The sequence below is a fragment of the Bubalus kerabau genome, chromosome 5 (genome assembly GCF_029407905.1).
Source record: "Bubalus kerabau isolate K-KA32 ecotype Philippines breed swamp buffalo chromosome 5, PCC_UOA_SB_1v2, whole genome shotgun sequence".
Classification (NCBI taxonomy): domain Eukaryota; kingdom Metazoa; phylum Chordata; class Mammalia; order Artiodactyla; family Bovidae; genus Bubalus; species Bubalus kerabau.
In genome coordinates, this window is record NC_073628.1 from 105,901,400 (window position 1) to 105,918,574 (window position 17,175).

The 17,175-nt window shown below is 56.9% G+C and overlaps 3 protein-coding genes across 7 annotated transcripts; 1 reads left to right on the forward strand and 2 right to left on the reverse strand.

Moving 5' to 3' along the window:
* Positions 1-372: 372 nt before the first annotated feature.
* On the reverse strand, positions 373-3,692 carry CPTP (ceramide-1-phosphate transfer protein). 4 transcript variants are annotated; one of them, XM_055582548.1, is made up of 3 exons: positions 3,576-3,692; positions 1,384-1,575; positions 373-1,300 (listed from the first exon to the last, which is right to left on the reverse strand). In XM_055582548.1, the coding sequence occupies exons 2-3, from the start codon at positions 1,497-1,499 to the stop codon at positions 778-780; spliced, it is 639 nt and encodes a 212-aa protein (XP_055438523.1). In that variant the 5' UTR covers positions 1,500-1,575; positions 3,576-3,692; the 3' UTR covers positions 373-777. The 4 variants fall into 4 exon arrangements, with proteins under 4 accessions (XP_055438523.1, XP_055438521.1, XP_055438524.1 ...); XM_055582546.1 differs by having other exon boundaries at positions 1,442-1,575; positions 3,576-3,689; XM_055582549.1 differs by having other exon boundaries at positions 3,595-3,654.
* Positions 3,693-3,742: 50 nt separating this feature from the next.
* INTS11 (integrator complex subunit 11) lies at positions 3,743-14,098 on the forward strand. The gene is made up of 17 exons (XM_055582541.1): positions 3,743-3,896; positions 4,761-4,858; positions 5,278-5,351; positions 5,640-5,868; positions 10,457-10,555; positions 10,640-10,674; positions 10,931-11,069; positions 11,505-11,569; positions 11,730-11,919; positions 12,077-12,160; positions 12,545-12,634; positions 12,740-12,902; positions 12,996-13,103; positions 13,202-13,263; positions 13,334-13,476; positions 13,559-13,688; positions 13,778-14,098. The coding sequence occupies exons 1-17, from the start codon at positions 3,869-3,871 to the stop codon at positions 13,838-13,840; spliced, it is 1,800 nt and encodes a 599-aa protein (XP_055438516.1). The 5' UTR covers positions 3,743-3,868; the 3' UTR covers positions 13,841-14,098.
* On the reverse strand, positions 14,005-16,884 carry PUSL1 (pseudouridine synthase like 1). 2 transcript variants are annotated; one of them, XM_055582543.1, is made up of 8 exons: positions 16,699-16,884; positions 16,379-16,436; positions 16,099-16,286; positions 15,812-15,961; positions 15,559-15,729; positions 14,908-14,962; positions 14,665-14,827; positions 14,005-14,314 (listed from the first exon to the last, which is right to left on the reverse strand). In XM_055582543.1, exons 1-8 carry the CDS (start codon positions 16,761-16,763, stop codon positions 14,253-14,255), a joined length of 912 nt encoding a protein of 303 aa, XP_055438518.1. In that variant the 5' UTR covers positions 16,764-16,884; the 3' UTR covers positions 14,005-14,252. The 2 variants fall into 2 exon arrangements, with proteins under 2 accessions (XP_055438518.1, XP_055438519.1); XM_055582544.1 differs by having other exon boundaries at positions 14,005-14,337.
* Positions 16,885-17,175: the final 291 nt, after the last annotated feature.

Genomic DNA, 17,175 nt, shown 5'->3' on the forward strand with positions numbered 1-17,175 from the left:
GTGTTGTCATTCTAGGTCTCCTGAGCTACATGGGGACAGAGCAGTATGGGGCCAGGAAGAGGGGACACAGCATCTGGATGTGTGGACGCTGAGGAGGCAGAAGCGAGCGCTGGCCCAGGAGTCCTGGGCTCCTGGGATTCTCATCCAGGACTGTGCTGTGCAGACTTGAGGCTGCAGGAGGCCGCTGTGTGTGTGCAGGGCAGTGGAGGCAGAGCAGGCCTTCCCTCGGGGCTTCAGGTCCTGCTATCACAGCCAAGGACATGTGCACCTCTAGCTGAGGAGGAGGCCAGAGGCAGGGAGAAATCCTGCAGAGCTGACCCCTGCCCAGGGGTTTTCTCCCTGTTCTGGGGTCAGCTAGCTGGTACAGAAGGCTCAAGACAGCCCAGGTGGGCAAACACTACATCCAGGGCCCTGTGACTTCCCCAGCCCACAGACTTGACCCCCAAACAGGGGCAGCTTTTCCATGAACACTGATCCTTCCTGCCCCCCACCTCCAGCACTTCACCCACACAGAAGAGGCCTAACTACATGGGTGTAACTTGGTAGAGGGTAAAAATGAGATGCCTGGGCAAGGGAGAGGTCGGGTACAGAGCAGATGGCCAGTGACTGCCTTCTCTGTTGAAGCCCGTCTGTGGCCCATGTGCACAATCTGAGTGGCTCCTGACAAGCTCAGCTCACAGGGGAGCCCAGAAAGTTCCATGGTGGGACTGATGGGTCCTGGCTGCCCTGCCCACCTCTGGATCAGGGGAAGCCCACCCCACCTGGGTCCGCCAGCCCCTATGGCAGGTCCAGTAGGGCGTGCTCGGCGTACAGCTTCTGGGAGATGTTGTAGACACGCTCAATAAAGGGCAGGGCCTCATCTAGCATCTCCACAGCCTGTTCGGAGGACCCAACATTCATGGACTCCAAGAAGACCTTGCGTGTGGGCAGCGCACAGAAAGCCACAGTGACAGCCCGGCGGATGATCCAGGGGTGGTAGGTGGCCAGCGAGGCGTTGTAGGAGTCGGTGCAGAGTACGGAGGTGCGTGCGTCCTCAGGGCTTGTGCGGACACCTTCCAGGAAGAGCTGCAGCCAGCGCAGCGCACGGTGTAGCCGGAGCACCGTCCGGCAGCCTGAGTTGGGGTGGCGTGAGCGCCGCTCCAGGTCCACCAGTTGGTTGCCCACTTCGTAGGCAACCATGGCCTGCAGGCTGCTGTAGTGCTCCTGTTGGGGGCCGCTTCGCAGCTGGTCCATGATCTGCAGCTTTGTCACGACATCCTTGGAGATGAATGAGAAGATGGTGCCCAGACTATTCAGGAACCTGCAGGAAGAGAGCAGGCACTCTCAGCCTGGGTGTGGGCGAGACCACTCCCACCTCCTGGGCCGCAAGTGAGTATGGCCGACCTGCACTGGGCCGACGGGATACAGGTGGGACGTGTGGCCGGGGAAGCCCCTCGCGCACCTGACCAGCCCCCTCCAGCCAGCGAGGTAGTATTCCAGCAGCACCTCCTCCTTCTCATTGAGACACTGCTTGAAACTGACCAGGACGACTTTCAGATTGAACTCTGACTCCAAGTCATCCATTTTCAACAGGAGCTGGAACACACAGGGGGTTGGGCTGTGGGTTGTCTCCTGGTGAGAAGGCTCCTCTTTGGGTCATTATTTTGGGGAGGGGGAGTAGAGGCAGTTGGAAAGAAACAGCTGGGATCCCATGGCTCCCCAGTGAAAACCCATGAGGACTCCCAACCCCAGGTCAGCCCCTCCTCCCCAGAAGCCACCTTGCTCTGCTTGGGCCACAGCAGGACCCTTTGCTTTCAGCATGGCCCCCCATAACTCAGCCTTGTCAAACCTGATACATCTCACTTGTGGAAAGCATCTGTGCTCGGGTTTTCTTGCTTGTTTATAGACTGTGTCTCTCCAGGGTGTGTCTGTTCCTACTAACTGGAGAAGTATTTGCTGAGTCCCCATGCAGAGCCAGGCAGCCACCTGGGTGCACTGTGAGTGCAACCAACAGCCCAGCCCACTGGGATGACATCCTAGTGGTGGGTGTGTGCGTGTGTGGTTTTTAACAAAGACAGGAAGTCCAACATAGCAAGTAAAAGGATGAGAACCACGGAGAGACAGACTGTGGGTGGAAGCAGGGGGGGCGTCATGCCCTTCCATGCTTGACGCTATATCCCCAAACCCAAAACAGAGGCTGTGGGGTCAGCGTTTGCCAGAGGACAGACACCAGATATTCCACCCCTACAGTAACTGGAGCCTGGTGAGAATGTAGGAAGAGGGCAAGGAGATGTCATGTCCCACACAGAAGGAAGGCTGGACATAGGCCCTCCCCCGGTCCCAGGGACTCCAGAAGTGCCCCAGGCCACAGAACTCCTCTAGATTCTGCTGGCATTCCCACAATCACGCCACAAACACTCAAGTGCCCAAGGTTAGCAGATGCTCCTGGACACCCCAGCCCCTGCCTCCCTGCATGCCCAGGGCTGCAATGTGGTGTGGCTCTGATGGGCCCTGGAGACTAGGCTGTGTCTCATCTCATTGTCCAGGACAAGATCTCACCCCTTTGGGCACAGGGGTTCCTGGGCCCTCAGTGCTGGAAGTCTTGTGAGAGCCTGCATGGGAGGAGACCATTTGAGCTGTGGTGAGAGCCCAGCCAAGAGAGCACACGTGGATCCCTTCCATACCATGGGCAAGTCATGCACTGACCTAAGATCTTGTCCCACAGGTTTAGGGAAAATGGGCCAGCACACCCTGCCCTACCCACCACCCAGGTTGCTGGGAGCCTCTGATGGGGCCCAGTGGGTGCTGAGGCCCTGCAGGCCCTATGCCTTTGTCACACGCCTGGTACTAGGTGGAGTGCCCGGTGGTGAGCTCACCCCGTCTTCAGGTGTGGGGGACAGCAGTGCCTGGCCTCAGGAAGAAGACACTGGGAGGCTTCCAGCATAACCCTCCCCTCTCTCAGGGCCTCAGTGTCCTGTCCACCGAACAGATGGCCTCTGAGGCCCTCAGGGCTACCTTCCTGGTCACCAGCCATCCTGTGGGCCTAGCCTTCCTGCCCGGAACCTGAGCCAGCAGCCAACGGGAGGTGCCAGCAGCCTTTCAGAGCTTGGAAACAACAGGAAGGGCAGTGGCGGCGCAGCGGCGTCGGGCAGGCTGCCAGCTCCGGGGAGGTGATGCAGGGAATCGCGAAGGCTCCCCCAGGGGCAGCCCATGGCCCCAAGGTCAGGGCTCGTCCTGAGACTGACGGCAAGTTGAAGGTCCCCAGGAAAAGAGGGCGGCCCTCGGGCACCCCAGGCCCAGAGGGTGGGAGCGGGGAAGTCCTGGAAATCTCTCCTGAGAAGGGGGCTCCAGGTGGCGCCAGGCTGGGACCCACTTGGGTAGGGTGGGGCCCCTGTCCTGCGCGGGTCCTGCTCCAGCTGAGTCCCTAGGGAGGGGACAGGGGCTCGGGGTCCGGGCCAGCGCTGGAGTCAGGTCCTCGGCCGCCTCCTCCCACGCCTGGGGGGTCCCGCTCCGACCCCTCGGCAAGACCCAGGCGAGCTGGCTCGGTTGAGCTAGGATTCCCCGGCGCCGCCTTGAGCCCGTCGCGCCACACTCACCTGCGCCTCCGCTGCTCACCTGTGCCGCCGCAGCAGCCGCGGGGCCGGCGGCCCGGACCTCTGCCACAGCCCCACAGCCCCGTCGCCCGGGACTGGCTGCCGGCCGCCCAATCAGAAAGCCCGTTGCGCGGGCCAGCGTTTCCGTCCGGCGCGCCGGAAACTGGCGCCGTTGGGATTGCGCCTGCGCAGTGCGTAGCCGCGAATCAGGCACTCGTGGCCGGGACCGGATCGCGGGCCCCGGGGTCTCGTGGGACCGTGGTGGTCCCGCTCGCTCGCTTGGCTTGCCCGGCAGGATGCCCGAGATCAGGGTCACGCCCCTGGGTGAGTGCTGGTCGGCGCGAGGAGCGCCCGAGGAAGGCTGGTGGGGGGTTCGGAGGTCCGGGGACCCCGGGACGTGTCTTCCTCGCCGCGCGGCCCCCCTCCCGGCGCCGGTGCTCAGTGCACCTTCCTCCTGCCTCTGCCTTCGCGCACTCGCTGCCTTCCACCTGTTCCATATGTCTCGAGCCCCGCTTCCCTGCAGCCTCCGTTTACCCGTGAGCCGTTCACCCCACGTCAGTCAGACCTTGTTTTGCTTGACCGGCGCAGCGTTAAAAACAAAAACCAACGTCGCCCCCCGCCCCCCAGCTTGCCTTTTGCCGCAGATATAAGTGCATAGTTTAAAGGCCCAAACAGTACAGCGGTGCGAAGGAGGTACAGCAGGTCACTCAGAATCGGAACAGCCAGGGTCCCTGTGCACAGGTGCCAGGGGTTTTCGGGAACCTGCCCCCCTGCCACGGCTATATATCCGCAGCGTCTTCTAGCAGGGTTGTCCCCCGCAGCTCTACATGCTCTCTTCTGTGGTGCACTCTCAGAATAACCCACCCAGCCTCCCGCTGCAGTGGTCTAGCCCCTGGCCTACCAGGGCACAGCACGCATCCCGCCCCGCCATAGGTGCCCTCACGCCTCTCCTACCTGTTGGCTCCGGTTCCCCTCTGGCCACTTCAGCCCCACGCTCTCCTCGCACCTGGTTCCTCTCCAGGGGCTTCTGCAGGGTTCTCCTTCCAGCCTCTTTTCCCCTATGGCATCTTTCTCACCGCTCACTCTTGAACAGTCCTGTCTTCTTACTGCTTCTTTTACCCCAAATCCTCACCGGGCAGTGGGAGAGAGGGGGGCATGGCCGTGCCTCTGACTGGTCCTCCCATACAGGGGCTGGCCAGGATGTGGGCCGAAGCTGCATTTTGGTGTCCATTGCGGGCAAGAACGTCATGCTGGACTGTGGGATGCACATGGGCTTCAGCGACGATGTGAGTCTGGAGGGTGGGATGCCTGGCATCCAGCCTCCTCCTCGGCGTTGTCACCAAGGGACCTGGGCCTCAGAGTCTCAGGCTCTGACTACAGAGGGGGAACAGGGGGGCAAGTGGGCACTGGTAGGAGGGCAGCCCCCACGGTCACCCGACAGGTGGAGCACCTGCATGGGCCAGACTGTACTGGAGCCAGGGCACAGCTGGGGGTCTCAGCTCTCAGGTACTGGCTCAGCAGCCTGACCTCTGCCCTACATGCTCAGGGGTTCTGAGCAGTCGGTGGCCTCAGTGGGCCTGCAGGGTGTGGATGTCGGGCTCAACTGCACCCTGACCCAGGGGCCATCCCCACAGCCCTGGCTGCCCGACAGTCACCTGAACCCTGGGTGGGCGGCATCCTGACACTTCTGCTTCTCCCCCCACAGAGGCGCTTCCCCGACTTTTCCTACATCACCCGCAGCGGCCGACTGACTGACTTTCTGGACTGCGTGATCATCAGGTGGGCGCCCTCCCCACCCCAGACCCAACCACCCACCCAAGTGGCATCCTGGTTCGTGTTGCCCTGAGCCCCTTCCTGTTCCTTCCTGGAATGTGAAGCTGATCCCACAGTAACTGCCTGCTGGTGGCATCACTGGACACTTGGGCCTGAGTCCCTTTTGCCCTCTCCCTCTTCCATGTTCAGGGCCGTGTCTGACACACAGTGGGCCCTCAGTGAGCAGAGGAATGGGGGTAGGGTTGCTGAATGGGGGGTTGGGGGGCATCCAGCTGACTGGTGCTGCGTCCGCAGCCACTTCCACCTGGACCACTGCGGGGCACTCCCCTACTTCAGTGAGATGGTGGGCTACGATGGGCCGATCTACATGACCCAGCCCACCCAGGCCATCTGCCCCATCCTACTGGAGGACTACCGCAAGATTGCCGTGGACAAGAAGGGCGAGGCCAACTTCTTCACGTCTCAGATGATCAAGGACTGCATGAAGAAAGTGGTGGCCGTTCACCTCCACCAGACGGTGCAGGTCAGCCCCCCACTCCCCGCCCCCAACTCACTCTGCTGCCATCCCAGGGACCCTTGGAGGCAGAAGGTGAGCGTGGGGCCCAGCTCAGATCCAGCACTGAGCAGGGCCCCTGCCACTCCCTGGCTCTGCCTGAGTGCATGGAAGAGGCCAAAGAGGGCCACTGTGCCATCTGAGTACATAGGAGCAGGCCGGGTGGGTCAGAGACCAGAGTGTGGGCTCACTGCAGCAGACTGACTCAGGGTGGAGGGGTAAGACTTGAGGCAGGCGAGTGACATCAAATGTAAAATTTATAACAAGGATTATGGATTTGTCTTTTTTTTCTCAAGAGTCTAGGTTTTGCTTGTTTTCATGAGTCTGACATTTGGGGTCATCTTATTTTTCAGGTTGAACCCTTTGTCGAGTTGAATCATTCTGTGTATCCTCAATAATGCTTTATCTTTGAGTCTACCTTTCTGGCGAAAGCTCACCTCTCCCACACCTTGAATCCTTGCCCTTCTTAGTACTTTTATCCTTTCGGCCGCATATTTTATTTTTGTTTTTTGGCTGCACTGTGTAGCATGTGGGATCTTAGTTTCTTGACCAAGGATCAGACCTGCTCCCCTTGCAGTGGAAGTGCAGAGTCTTAACCACTGGACCACTAGGGAAGTCCCTCTGCATCATATTTTAAGTGTGACTCTTTTCCACGGCTTGGGTTTAATGCAACCTGATGGCCTGTCCTGTAGGAGAGGTGTGTACTCCACGTGTAATAATTTGGGATTTAGGTGTCTCTTTTTCCGTTTACTTCCAGTTTGTCCATCCTGTTCTATGTTTTATTTCCTTTATTGTCTTTTTCCGGACTGAGTCTTTAAAACTCCATTTGTCCTCTTATTTTGTAAGTAATTATATGTTCTTTTGTAATTCTTTTTGTGGCAGAGATTACAAAACACATCCATGACAACTCAGCTCTTAGGTACTTGGAACTTTTGCCTCTTTCCTGGACAATGAAAGCATCTCAGAGCATCTTAAATTCACTTAGCCCTCTCCTACTCACCAGCTCTTGTTTCCACATAGCAGGATTTTAATTCTGTCAGCCTATGAGGCCCCAAGGCCCTCACCATTTGCCAGGTACCATCTGCATTACCCTAGCTGTGTCCCTGCTCCTTCCCATGTTCTTCACTTTGTATTTGCAATGAAGAGCATCAGTATGGATCTGCTGGTGATGAATGTTCTCAACTTCATTTGTCTGCAGATGGGTTTATTTCGCCTTTATCATTAAAGACTTTCTCCCTTAGGTTCAGAATTCTAGGGCAGCAGGTACTACCAGGACTCATGTCTTCCATCTGCTATTTGTAGGAGAATCCTCTCGGGCGGCTTGTGGGATTCTGTCCTTTCCTGCAGACTGGCAGGTGGCTGTGCTGGCTCCACCTGTTCCCTTCCTGCTCAGGTGTGAGGCCCTGGAGCTGCCCCCAGCTCCCTCCAGGCTGAATGGAGATCTTTCTCCTCCAGACCCTCCATTGTCCTCATGTCTATATTTCATGCTGGATAGCCTTTTCTGTTTATTTTATTTCATTAATTCTTTTCTTGGTTGTATATAATGTGCTGTTAAATTCATCTGTTGAATTTTCTTTTTAAAGTTGAAATATAATTGACTTACAATATTACATGTTGCAGGAATGCAGTATAGTGACTCATGGTTTGTAAAGGCTATACTTCATGTATCAGTCAGTTCAGTTCAGTTGCTCAGTCGTGTCCAACTCTCTGCGACCCCATGGACTGCAGCATGCCAGGCTTCCCTGTCCATCACCAACTCCTGGAGCTTGCTTAAAGTCATGTCCATTGAGTCGGTGATGCCATCCAACCATCTCATCCTCTGTCATCCTCTTCTCCTGCTGCCTTCAGTCTTTCCCAGCATCAGGGTCTTTTCCAATGAGGCAGTTCTTCCCATCAGGTGGCCAAAGTATTGGAGTTTCAGCTTCAGCATCAGTCCTTCCAGTGAATATTCAGGACTGATTTCCTTTAGGAGATCGGTAAAGGCTACACTTCATGTATAGTTATTGTAAAATACTGGTGTTCTTCTCTGCGCTGTACAATGTATCCTTGTAACATATTTGATGCATAAGAGCCTGTACCTCTTAATCCCCCATGCTTCTCACCTTTTCTCTCTTCCCTCTTCCTACTAGTAGTTTGTTCTCTATGTCTGTGAGTCTTATTTCATTTTTGTTACATTCACTAGTTGTATTTTTTATATATCACACAAACATTAAGTGATACAATACAGTATTTGTCTTTCCATCTGATTTATCTCACTTAGCATAATGCCTTCCAAGTCCATCCATGTTGCTATAAATGGCAAAATTTCATTTTTTAAATGAGTAGTAGTCCTATGTGTCTGTGTATACCACATCTTTATCCATTCATCTGTTGAGGGGCATTTAGGTTGATTCCATATCCTGGCTATTGTAAATAGTAAACAGTCAACATTTGGGTGCATGTTATCTTTTCGAATTACTGTTTTCTCTGGATGTATGCCCAGGAGTAGGATTGCTGGATCATATGGCAACTCTTAATTCTGGCTTTTTGAGGAACCTCCATACCATTCTCTATAGTGGCTGCACCAATTTACATTCCCACCAACAGTATAGGAGGGTTCCCTTTTCTCCACACCCTCTGTAGCATTTATTATTTGTAGACTTTTTTGTAAAGTGGTACCTTATTGTAGTCTTAAGTTGCAATTCTATGTTAATTAGCAGTGATAAGTATCTTTTCACGAGCATGTTGGCCAGCTGTATGTCTTCTTTGGAGAAATGTCTTTAGATCTTCTGCCCATTTTTGGATTTTGGAGTTTTTTTTTTTTTTTTTTTTTTTTTAATAATTTTTGTTTTTGGCTGCACTGGTCTTTGTTGCTGTGCATAGACTTTTCTCTAGTTGTGGTGAGCAGGGACTACTATCTAGTTGCAGTGTGTTGCTTCTTATTGCAGTGGCTTCTCTTGTTGCGAAGCACGGGCTCGAGGGCACAAGAGCTTCAGTAGTTGTGGCACATGGGCTCAGGAGTTGTAGTGCATGGGCTTAGTTGCCCTGCAGCGAGTGGAATCTTCTTGGACCAGGGATTGAACTCACGTCCCCTGCAGTAGCAGGCAGATTCTTAACCACTGGATAACCAGGGAAGTCCTGAGTTGTTTTTCTGATAATTGAGCTGTATGAGCTGTTTGTGTATTTTGGAGATTAATACCTTGTCTGTTGCATCATAAGCAAATATTTTCTCCCATTCCGTAGGTTGTCTTTTTGTTTTGTTTATGGTTTCCTTTGCTATGCAAAAGCTTCTGAGTTTAATTTAGGTCCCATTTGTTTACTTTTGTTATTTCCATTACTCTAGGAGACGGATCCAAAAAGATACTGCTGCTATTTATGCTGGAGAGTATCCTGTCTATGTTTTCTTCTAAGGGTTTTATGGTGTCTGCTCTTTAACATTTAGGCCTTTAATCTGTTTTATTTTTGTATATGGTGTTAAAGTTTTAATTTTATTCTTTTACATGTATCTGTCCAGTGTTTACAGCACCATTTATTAGACTCTCTTTTCTCCATTGTATGGTCTTGCCTCCTTTGTCGTAGATTAATTGACCATAAGTGTGTGGTTCTAGACTTTCTATCCTGCTCCATTTATCTATATTTCTGTTTTTGTGCCAGTATCAGATTGCTTTGATTACTGTAGCTTTGTAGTAGTCTGAAGTCAGGGAGCCTGATAACTCCAGTTGTGTTTTTCTTCATTTTTCTCTCCATTTACCATGTAGATTTGATGACTGTAGCTTTTCAGCATAGTCTAAAATTGAGGAGTGTGATTCCTTCAGCTATGTTCTTTGTCAAGATTCTTTTGGCTTTTTAGGGTCTTTTGTGTTTCCACACAAATTTTAAAATTATTTCTTCTTGTTCTGTGAAAAATTTGTTCTTGTTCTGTGAAAAATGGTTATGTTGATGTTCTATGTACTCAGCTGCTCAGTCATATCCAACTCTGTGTGATCCTATGGACTGCAGCCCACCAGGCTCCTGTGTCCATGGGATTCTCCAGGCAAGAATACTGGAGTGAGTTGCCATTTCCTCCTCCCAGGGATCTTCCCGACCCAGGGATCAAACCTGCGTCTCTTGCATTTCCTGCATTGGCAGGCAGATTTTTTACCACTGAGCCACCGGGAAAGCCTCAGTATTTTGATAGGGATTGCACTGACTATATAGATTGCTTTGGGTAGTATGGCTCTATTGAATTCTTAATTTGGGTTATAGTTTCTCATTTTAAGATTTCCACTGTATTTAATAGTTTCTAGTCTTTTGCTAATATTCTTAATTCTTCCTTTCTCTGAATGTGTTAAAAACAATCCTTTTAAAGCCTGTGCTTGAAAACCCCAGGTGCCCTGAGTCTGCTTCTGTAGACTGTTGTTTCTCCACTTTCCTTCCCTATTGTCCCATTTCCTGTGTCCGGTTGCTTCTGACCAGAACTGGATGTTGCATATGGAAAAAAACTGGCATAGTGAAAGGCTGGAATGATGTCCCAGACTCCACCTCCCAGCCCTCTGACCGGTGCAGCCCACAGACCTGAGGTCAGCCCTCTTCTCTGCAGGTGGACGATGAGCTGGAAATCAAGGCTTACTATGCGGGCCATGTGCTGGGGGCGGCCATGTTCCAGATTAAAGTGGGCTCAGAGTCTGTGGTGTACACGGTCAGTGGAAACTTGGGGCACAGGAAGGGCTGCCTGGTTGAGGAGAGGGAGGAGGCCCCTCCTCATCACCATATTCTTTGCCAGGGGGACTACAACATGACCCCAGACCGGCATTTGGGGTAAGCAGGCCTGTGCATTTGTTTCATTCATGGAGGTCCCTGCAAGGGTATAGTGACTCTCAGCGGGGTGTGTCGGGTACCTGAGTGGTCTGTATCACTGTCCCCCGGGTATCCTCCTATCTCCCTTCAAGCGTTGTGGCCTGGGCCTGTGCAGAGAAGGCAGGCTGCCCACCAGAGGGTACAGGAGGCCGTGGCCGTGTACAGCCTAGCTACCGTGTGGACTGTCTCCCTCTGGCCACACCCACCTGTGTTCTAGAGCCGCCTGGATTGATAAGTGCCGCCCCAACCTACTCATCACAGAGTCCACCTACGCCACCACCATCCGTGACTCCAAGCGCTGCAGGGAACGAGACTTCCTGAAGAAGGTCCATGAGACCGTGGAGCGCGGTGGGAAGGTAGCTGGTGAGGGCGCAGGGGCCCCAGGTGGGATTTGCCCCATGTCCCCCGGCCATGCTGCACAGGTCTTGTGGCTTTCCGGCATGTGGTCAGGGTAGGGATGTTGTGTGTTCTGGGCACAGAGGGAGGAGGGTTTGCTCAGCCCTGGGAAGACCCTTCAGCCAGGGCTTATTCACCCCTTATACCTCAGACCCCAATGAAGGGCTGGCCAGAGTGTCTGCTGACCATTGGTAAGTTTTGCTGGGACAGAATAGGAGCTACACACAATTGTCACAGGGCCTCCAGCCCCCAGAGCTGCCAGCAGGGCTGGTCTTCTGAGAAGGCAGCCATAGGGAGTGACTGCCTGCCCGTGTGGTTTGGGCTTGACACAATTGGAGGGGTACAGCATGGCCAGGGGTTCCTGCCCAAGCTGGCCTCACAGCCCCACCCCACAGGTGCTGATCCCTGTGTTTGCGCTGGGCCGTGCTCAGGAGCTCTGCATCCTGCTGGAGACCTTCTGGTAGGTGCAGCCCAAGATGGTTGTTTTAAGCCCTGTGCTGCTAGCTGTGGGTGGGGGAACACCCTTCCTGGCACTGGATTTGACCCAGGCTGAGGGCACATGGGCGCCACTGGCTGGCCCTGCTCCACAGTCTCCCCACCATGCCCTGTTCTGGCTGCAGGGAGCGCATGGACCTAAAAGCCCCCATTTACTTCTCCACGGGCCTGACAGAGAAGGCCAATCACTACTACAAACTCTTCATCCCCTGGACCAACCAGAAGATACGGAAGACCTTTGTACAGAGGAACATGTTCGAGTTCAAGCACATCAAGGCCTTTGACCGGGCATTTGCTGACAGCCCAGGACCCATGGTGTGCCCCAGTGCAGCTGGGGGGGCAGGGAGTTCCACCAGGCTCAGGCTCGCTTGCAGGGTGCAGCGTGCCTCTGTGCTGGGAAGATGGGAGGGCAGAAGGCTCTGAGGGCGGGGGAGCATCTGCTGCCCTGACTGTCCCCACATTTGCCCCGAAGGTCGTGTTTGCAACCCCAGGGATGCTGCATGCTGGCCAGTCACTACAGATCTTCCGGAAGTGGGCAGGGAACGAGAAGAACATGGTGAGGGGTCTGGGCCCCAGGGCTGGCTCCTTGGGGGCAGGGGCTGCCCTGGCTGGGGGCTTGCTGCCATTAGGAGGAGCAGGCTGGGCATGCTGGTGCCTGGGGTCTGACCCAGGCTGACTCTCACTGTGTCTTGGACCATCTGCACCAGGCAGGAAAGCCCCTGGCTTCCTGAGCACCGTCATGGGGGTCAGGCCTGGGTGGGCTTGTGCTGAGACCACTGAGCCTGCTTCTCCAGGGTCTGCAGTGGGCCCTGAAGGGGAGGGCCCTCCATCAAGGGTTCAGGTTCAGGTGGGCAGAAGGGTGGGTGGGGGGAATGTCCCAGGAGGAAGCCCCGAGGCAGGAGGTGCAGGGGAGCCACTCATCTATCCCTCCCTCCCACAGGTCATCATGCCTGGCTACTGCGTGCAGGGCACCGTGGGTCACAAGATCCTCAGTGGGCAGCGCAAGCTGGAGATGGAGGGGCGGCAGGTGGTGAGTCCTCACCTCTCTCTACCAGCCCTGTGGATCCCACTTGGGTGGGTGGAGGCCCTCGGAACCACCACCTGTGCTGACGGCCCACATACTGCGATGTTACAGCTGGAGGTCAAGATGCAGGTGGAGTACATGTCCTTCAGTGCCCACGCGGATGCCAAGGGCATCATGCAGCTGGTGGGCCAGGCGGAGCCAGAGAATGTGCTGCTGGTGCACGGCGAGGCCAAGAAGATGGAGTTTCTGAAGCAGAAGATTGAGCAGGAATTCCGTAGGCAGTCCAGGCAAGGGTAGGGGAGTGGTGGGGTCTGGTGCAGGCAGGGCCCTCCAGCCTGGACTGAGGCTCTCTCCATCTCCCGGCCAGGGGTCAACTGCTACATGCCGGCCAACGGCGAGACGGTGACGCTGCCCACAAGCCCCAGCATCCCTGTGGGCATCTCACTGGGGCTGCTGAAGCGGGAGATGGCACAGGGTGAGCGGCAAGGCCAGCTGCGGTGGGGGTTGGAGGGCAGGGCGGCTGCTGGGCAGGTGGCCCCATTCACAGTGCCGACCAGTGCCCCATCCCCACAGGGCTGCTCCCTGACGCCAAGAAGCCTCGGCTCTTGCACGGCACCCTGATCATGAAGGACAGTGTGAGTGCTGCAATCGCCGTGGGGCTTGGGGGGCTGTCCCTGCCGGCTCTGACCCACTCTTGCCCCATAGAACTTCCGGCTCGTGTCCTCAGAGCAGGCCCTCAAGGAGTTGGGCCTGGCCGAGCATCAGCTGCGCTTCACCTGCCGTGTACACCTGCACGACACACGCAAGGAGCAGGAGATGGCCATGCGCGTGTACAGCCACCTGAAGAGGTAGGCGTCCTGGCCGCCCTTCCCCATGGGTGCAGGGCACACGTGGGGGTGCCAGGCTGGGCCTCACTGGGATTCCCTGCAGTGTCCTCAAGGACCACTGCGTGCAGCACCTTCCTGACGGCTCCGTGACCGTGGAGTCCATCTTAGTCCAGGCCGCTGCCCACTCCGAGGACCCAGGCACCAAGGTGCTACTGGTCTCCTGGACCTACCAGGTGAGGGCAGGACTGGTTGGGTCTCCCTATCACCCGGGGCAGGCAGGTCAGGGGAACAGACCAACAGCCCTTCTTGCCTGTGGCTGCAGGACGAGGAGCTAGGAAGCTACCTCACATCTCTGCTCAAGAAGGGCCTGCCCCAGGCCAGCTGAAGCCCCGTGGACAATAGAGGGACCTGGCTTGTGCTCCAGGACCGTCTATGCCCCCCGTCTTCCCCGTGTCCTTGGGTGTAGATCCCACCGCTCATCTGTGTAGAGAACACAGGGCCATGTACCTGCTCGAGTGGCTGCTTTTGGCCAAAGAAACGGATCTGGGAGGCTTTTCACCTTTTATTTCTACTCCTGGCCTCCCAGGAGATGGGTGGGGGCTCTTGGGGTGTTGATCTCCAATAAAAACCACCACAGGCTGTCTGGGCGTCTCCCTTTCTGATGCTTCCACCTGTCTCCTGCACCACCACTCTGGCAACCCACCTGGGCAGGCGCCCAGGGAGGTGGGGACTTGTGGCAGGCTTGCTGTGGTCGCTGCACGGTGCAGGGCAGGGTCAAGCAGCGGAGCAGCAGAGGGTTACCTGTGACTTCTGTACTGGGTCTCTGAGGGCCTGCGAGGAGGCTGCATGGAGGTGGGACCTATGGACAGACCCCAGGTCATCCTGGGGGCAAGAAGGTCTCTGCAAGGGCCAGGCGAGAGCCTTCCATGGAACTGCAGAGCCCCTGCCTTTGCCCCAGAGTTCAAGTCCCTCCACCCAGTGCTGCCGACTGGATCCTCTCAGCTTCCCTCCCCACCCCCACCACCTAGGGCCAGGTCAGGACGGGGCTTGGCTGAGGGGCTGTGGCACCCACTCCAGGCTACCTGCCTTTGGGCTTTCCTGGGGTATGGCACTGCCACCAAGCACCCTTCTCCTGGTGAAGGCTCAACCTTGGGCAGGGTCAGCCAGTCAGGGTACAAGCAGGGACCTCCTCAGGTCACTTCCTCTTACCAAGGCCTTCGTAGAGCACCGACTTCAAGAACAAGCCATGGGCAGGGGCCACTCGGCTCTGGTGTTTCCCCAGGGGGTCCCGGCTGTCCAGAATGGCTTTCACCTGAGCAGGCATCAAAGCCCCCAGCCCCACGGCTACAAGCACAGCAGTCATTCTCCGCACCTGTGACCCAAAGCAAACACTGCTGCAGCTGCTCAAGCCCCAGGCCCCGCCCCCAGGGAAGACCCCAGGATGGAGCCCACCTGTTTGTACAGGAAGGACTGGCTCTCAAACTCCAGGCTCCAGAACTGCAACTGCCTGGGGACACAGACGCCTCACAGTGTGACCTATGGCTTCCCACCCTGGGGTCCAAATGCTACCCCCCTCCCGCTTTACTGTAATTGAGCCCAGTGAAAGGGAGACTAAAGCCAGATGACTGGTGCTTGTGAGGTGACTGCAGAGCTGTTGGGGCTGAGGTCCTGGTGTGAGCTCAGAGGCAACTGGAAGGCAGCCCTGGGCTCTTCAGCAGGAGCTGGAGGCTGGGCCTAACTGGGAAGGCTCTGGAATCCAGTAGCTGCTGGATGGCTGGAGGCCCTGGGACAGTGAGGGTGGGGTGAGGTGGGGGGCAGTAGAAACAACCCTTGTCAGCCTAGACCAGAACCACTAGCCTGGTGTTTCTCCCCGAGGAGAACCCTGTCCTTGACCACCAGGATTCGTCTGAGTTGGTGAGCTCTGCCTTCTGGACCAAGGCTCATGGGTCCAGAGGCCCACACCATGGCTGACAGGCACCCTCTTCTCCCCAGAAGCTGGATGGGTGGGTACCCAGGGAGCCCCAAGTGCAGCGCTAGGGAAGGTTCTGGAGCTAAATCTAGCCTTTGCAGCCTCCAGACCGGAGTGCGGGCTGCTCTTCTCACCTGCTTTCCTCGGGGAGGACAAAGGGGCTGGTGGGGTCGGGGGACACAGAGGCCCGGCGCAAGGTGCGCACCGGGCTGGAGGCTGGGCTGCCAGCGGACTGGAAGGCACTGAAGTCATGTGTCCCCAGGAGGTGCTGGGCGGCTTCCTGCATGGCAGCCACATCCAAGCAGCTGCGGGGAGCCAAGTGAGTGGTCAGGAGCGAATGGCTGGCCAGGCAGGCCTGGCAAGCCCCTGCTCACTCAAACCACTCACTCTGCCTGAAGTGCCCAGCACCGGTTTCGTTCAAATACAGGCAGCCTGTCAGGCCTGGGGCAGCCGGTAGCTAGGCGGTACAGGTAGGTCCTGGATATGGCTGCATGGCGGGCATGGAAGTGGCTGGGTACACGGAAGGCCTGTAGCACCCTGTGGGAGCAAGACCAGGAATGACCCCCTGCCGCAGCGATGTGACACCTTGGCATCTCCCCCATCACCTCAAGGAGTTCTGTCCTCACCTCCCCCGCCTCTACCATAGTGTATGATCCCAGGAGAGCGGTGCTCACCTGATTGCAGGGTGCTTCAGGTGGGTGTTGAGGGCTTCCGTCAGGACCTCAGGGGAGAAGGGTGGCAGATCTGAGCGGCGCTGGATGTCCAGGTGCGCCGCGTTACTTAGGGCGTGGACCCCAGCATCCGTGCGGCTGGAAATGGTGAACTTTACCGGCACCACCGAGTTCAGCCGCTCTGCGGCCTCCTAGGGGTGTATAAGATACAGATGGGCCGGGCTCCCATCTGCCTCTCCCCGGGGTCGCCCTCCTTCCTCCCGGGCACGGGCCTGGAGCTCACCTCTAGGTAGTTCTGGACTCCGACGGCGCGCTGGACGCCCCTGACGGCCGCGACCCCGCTGCGGGCAGGGAAGGTGGAAGTTAGAGCGCGGAGGTTGCTTCGCCCGGGGCCCCGCCCGCCCCGCCCACTGTGATCAAAGGCGGCCGTTCCAGCCCTGGCTGCCGGGGCCCGAGGCCGGAGGTGAGGACCCTAAACTCAGCCTCTGCCATCCCCTCGCGCGCCAGTCCTCGGCTACTTTCCGGCTCGAGCTTGGGTGCTCCCCGCGGCGTCGGGCTCCACGAGGGGCTCATGGGCACGGGTAGGAGGCTCAGAGGACGTACTTAAAGTCCGTTCCCAAGTATTGGAAGTACACGAGGTAGCGCGCCGGCACCGAGCCCGCGCCCATAGCCAGACTGGACAAGGTGGAGCCGCAAGAGCTGAGCGGGACAGGCGGAGAGCCAGGTAGATTGGGACCGCACGCGGGGCTACGTGCGCGCGGGCGCGCGCACCCGGTCTGTCTACGCCTCCTGGCCGCTCCGGCGCTTGCGCCTGTGCTCTCGCCCCGCCCAGGCAGCCTAGCAAGGCTGCCCAGGCTTGGGGAGCCGAGGCGGGACTAGACTTAGGGAGCGGATGCAAAGTGCCCACCCAGGGGAAACGCCGCCGCAGCTTCACGCAGACCCGCAAGCTCCCGCGCCCGCCCCACTAACACCCACCCCAATCCTCCCGCCGCGGTCCGGATGAGCGCATGTTGCCAATCCCCCAGGTTGCCTAAGGCCGAATCGCAGGAGAGCGCGCGCCCAGCGGCTCCTGAGACTGCT

Excerpts from the sequence above, each read along its gene's own strand:
- CPTP (XM_055582546.1), bottom strand. The coding sequence starts at position 1,563 with ATGGATGACTTGGAGTCAGAGTTCAATCTGAAAGTCGTCCTGGTCAGT. Across the intron at positions 1,301-1,441 it reads GGCTGGAGGGGGCTGGTCAG|GTTCCTGAATAGTCTGGGCA; the intron begins GTGCGCGAGGGG and ends CTCTTCCTGCAG.
- INTS11 (XM_055582541.1), top strand. The coding sequence starts at position 3,869 with ATGCCCGAGATCAGGGTCACGCCCCTGG. Across the intron at positions 5,869-10,456 it reads ACCTCCACCAGACGGTGCAG|GTGGACGATGAGCTGGAAAT; the intron begins GTCAGCCCCCCA and ends TCTTCTCTGCAG. Across the intron at positions 11,920-12,076 it reads CTGACAGCCCAGGACCCATG|GTCGTGTTTGCAACCCCAGG; the intron begins GTGTGCCCCAGT and ends TTTGCCCCGAAG.
- PUSL1 (XM_055582543.1), bottom strand. The coding sequence starts at position 16,763 with ATGGGCGCGGGCTCGGTGCCGGCGCGCTACCTCGTGTACTTCCAATAC. Across the intron at positions 15,962-16,098 it reads CTGAAGCACCCTGCAATCAG|GGTGCTACAGGCCTTCCGTG; the intron begins GTGAGCACCGCT and ends TTGCTCCCACAG. Across the intron at positions 15,730-15,811 it reads TGCTGGGCACTTCAGGCAGA|CTGCTTGGATGTGGCTGCCA; the intron begins GTGAGTGGTTTG and ends GGCTCCCCGCAG.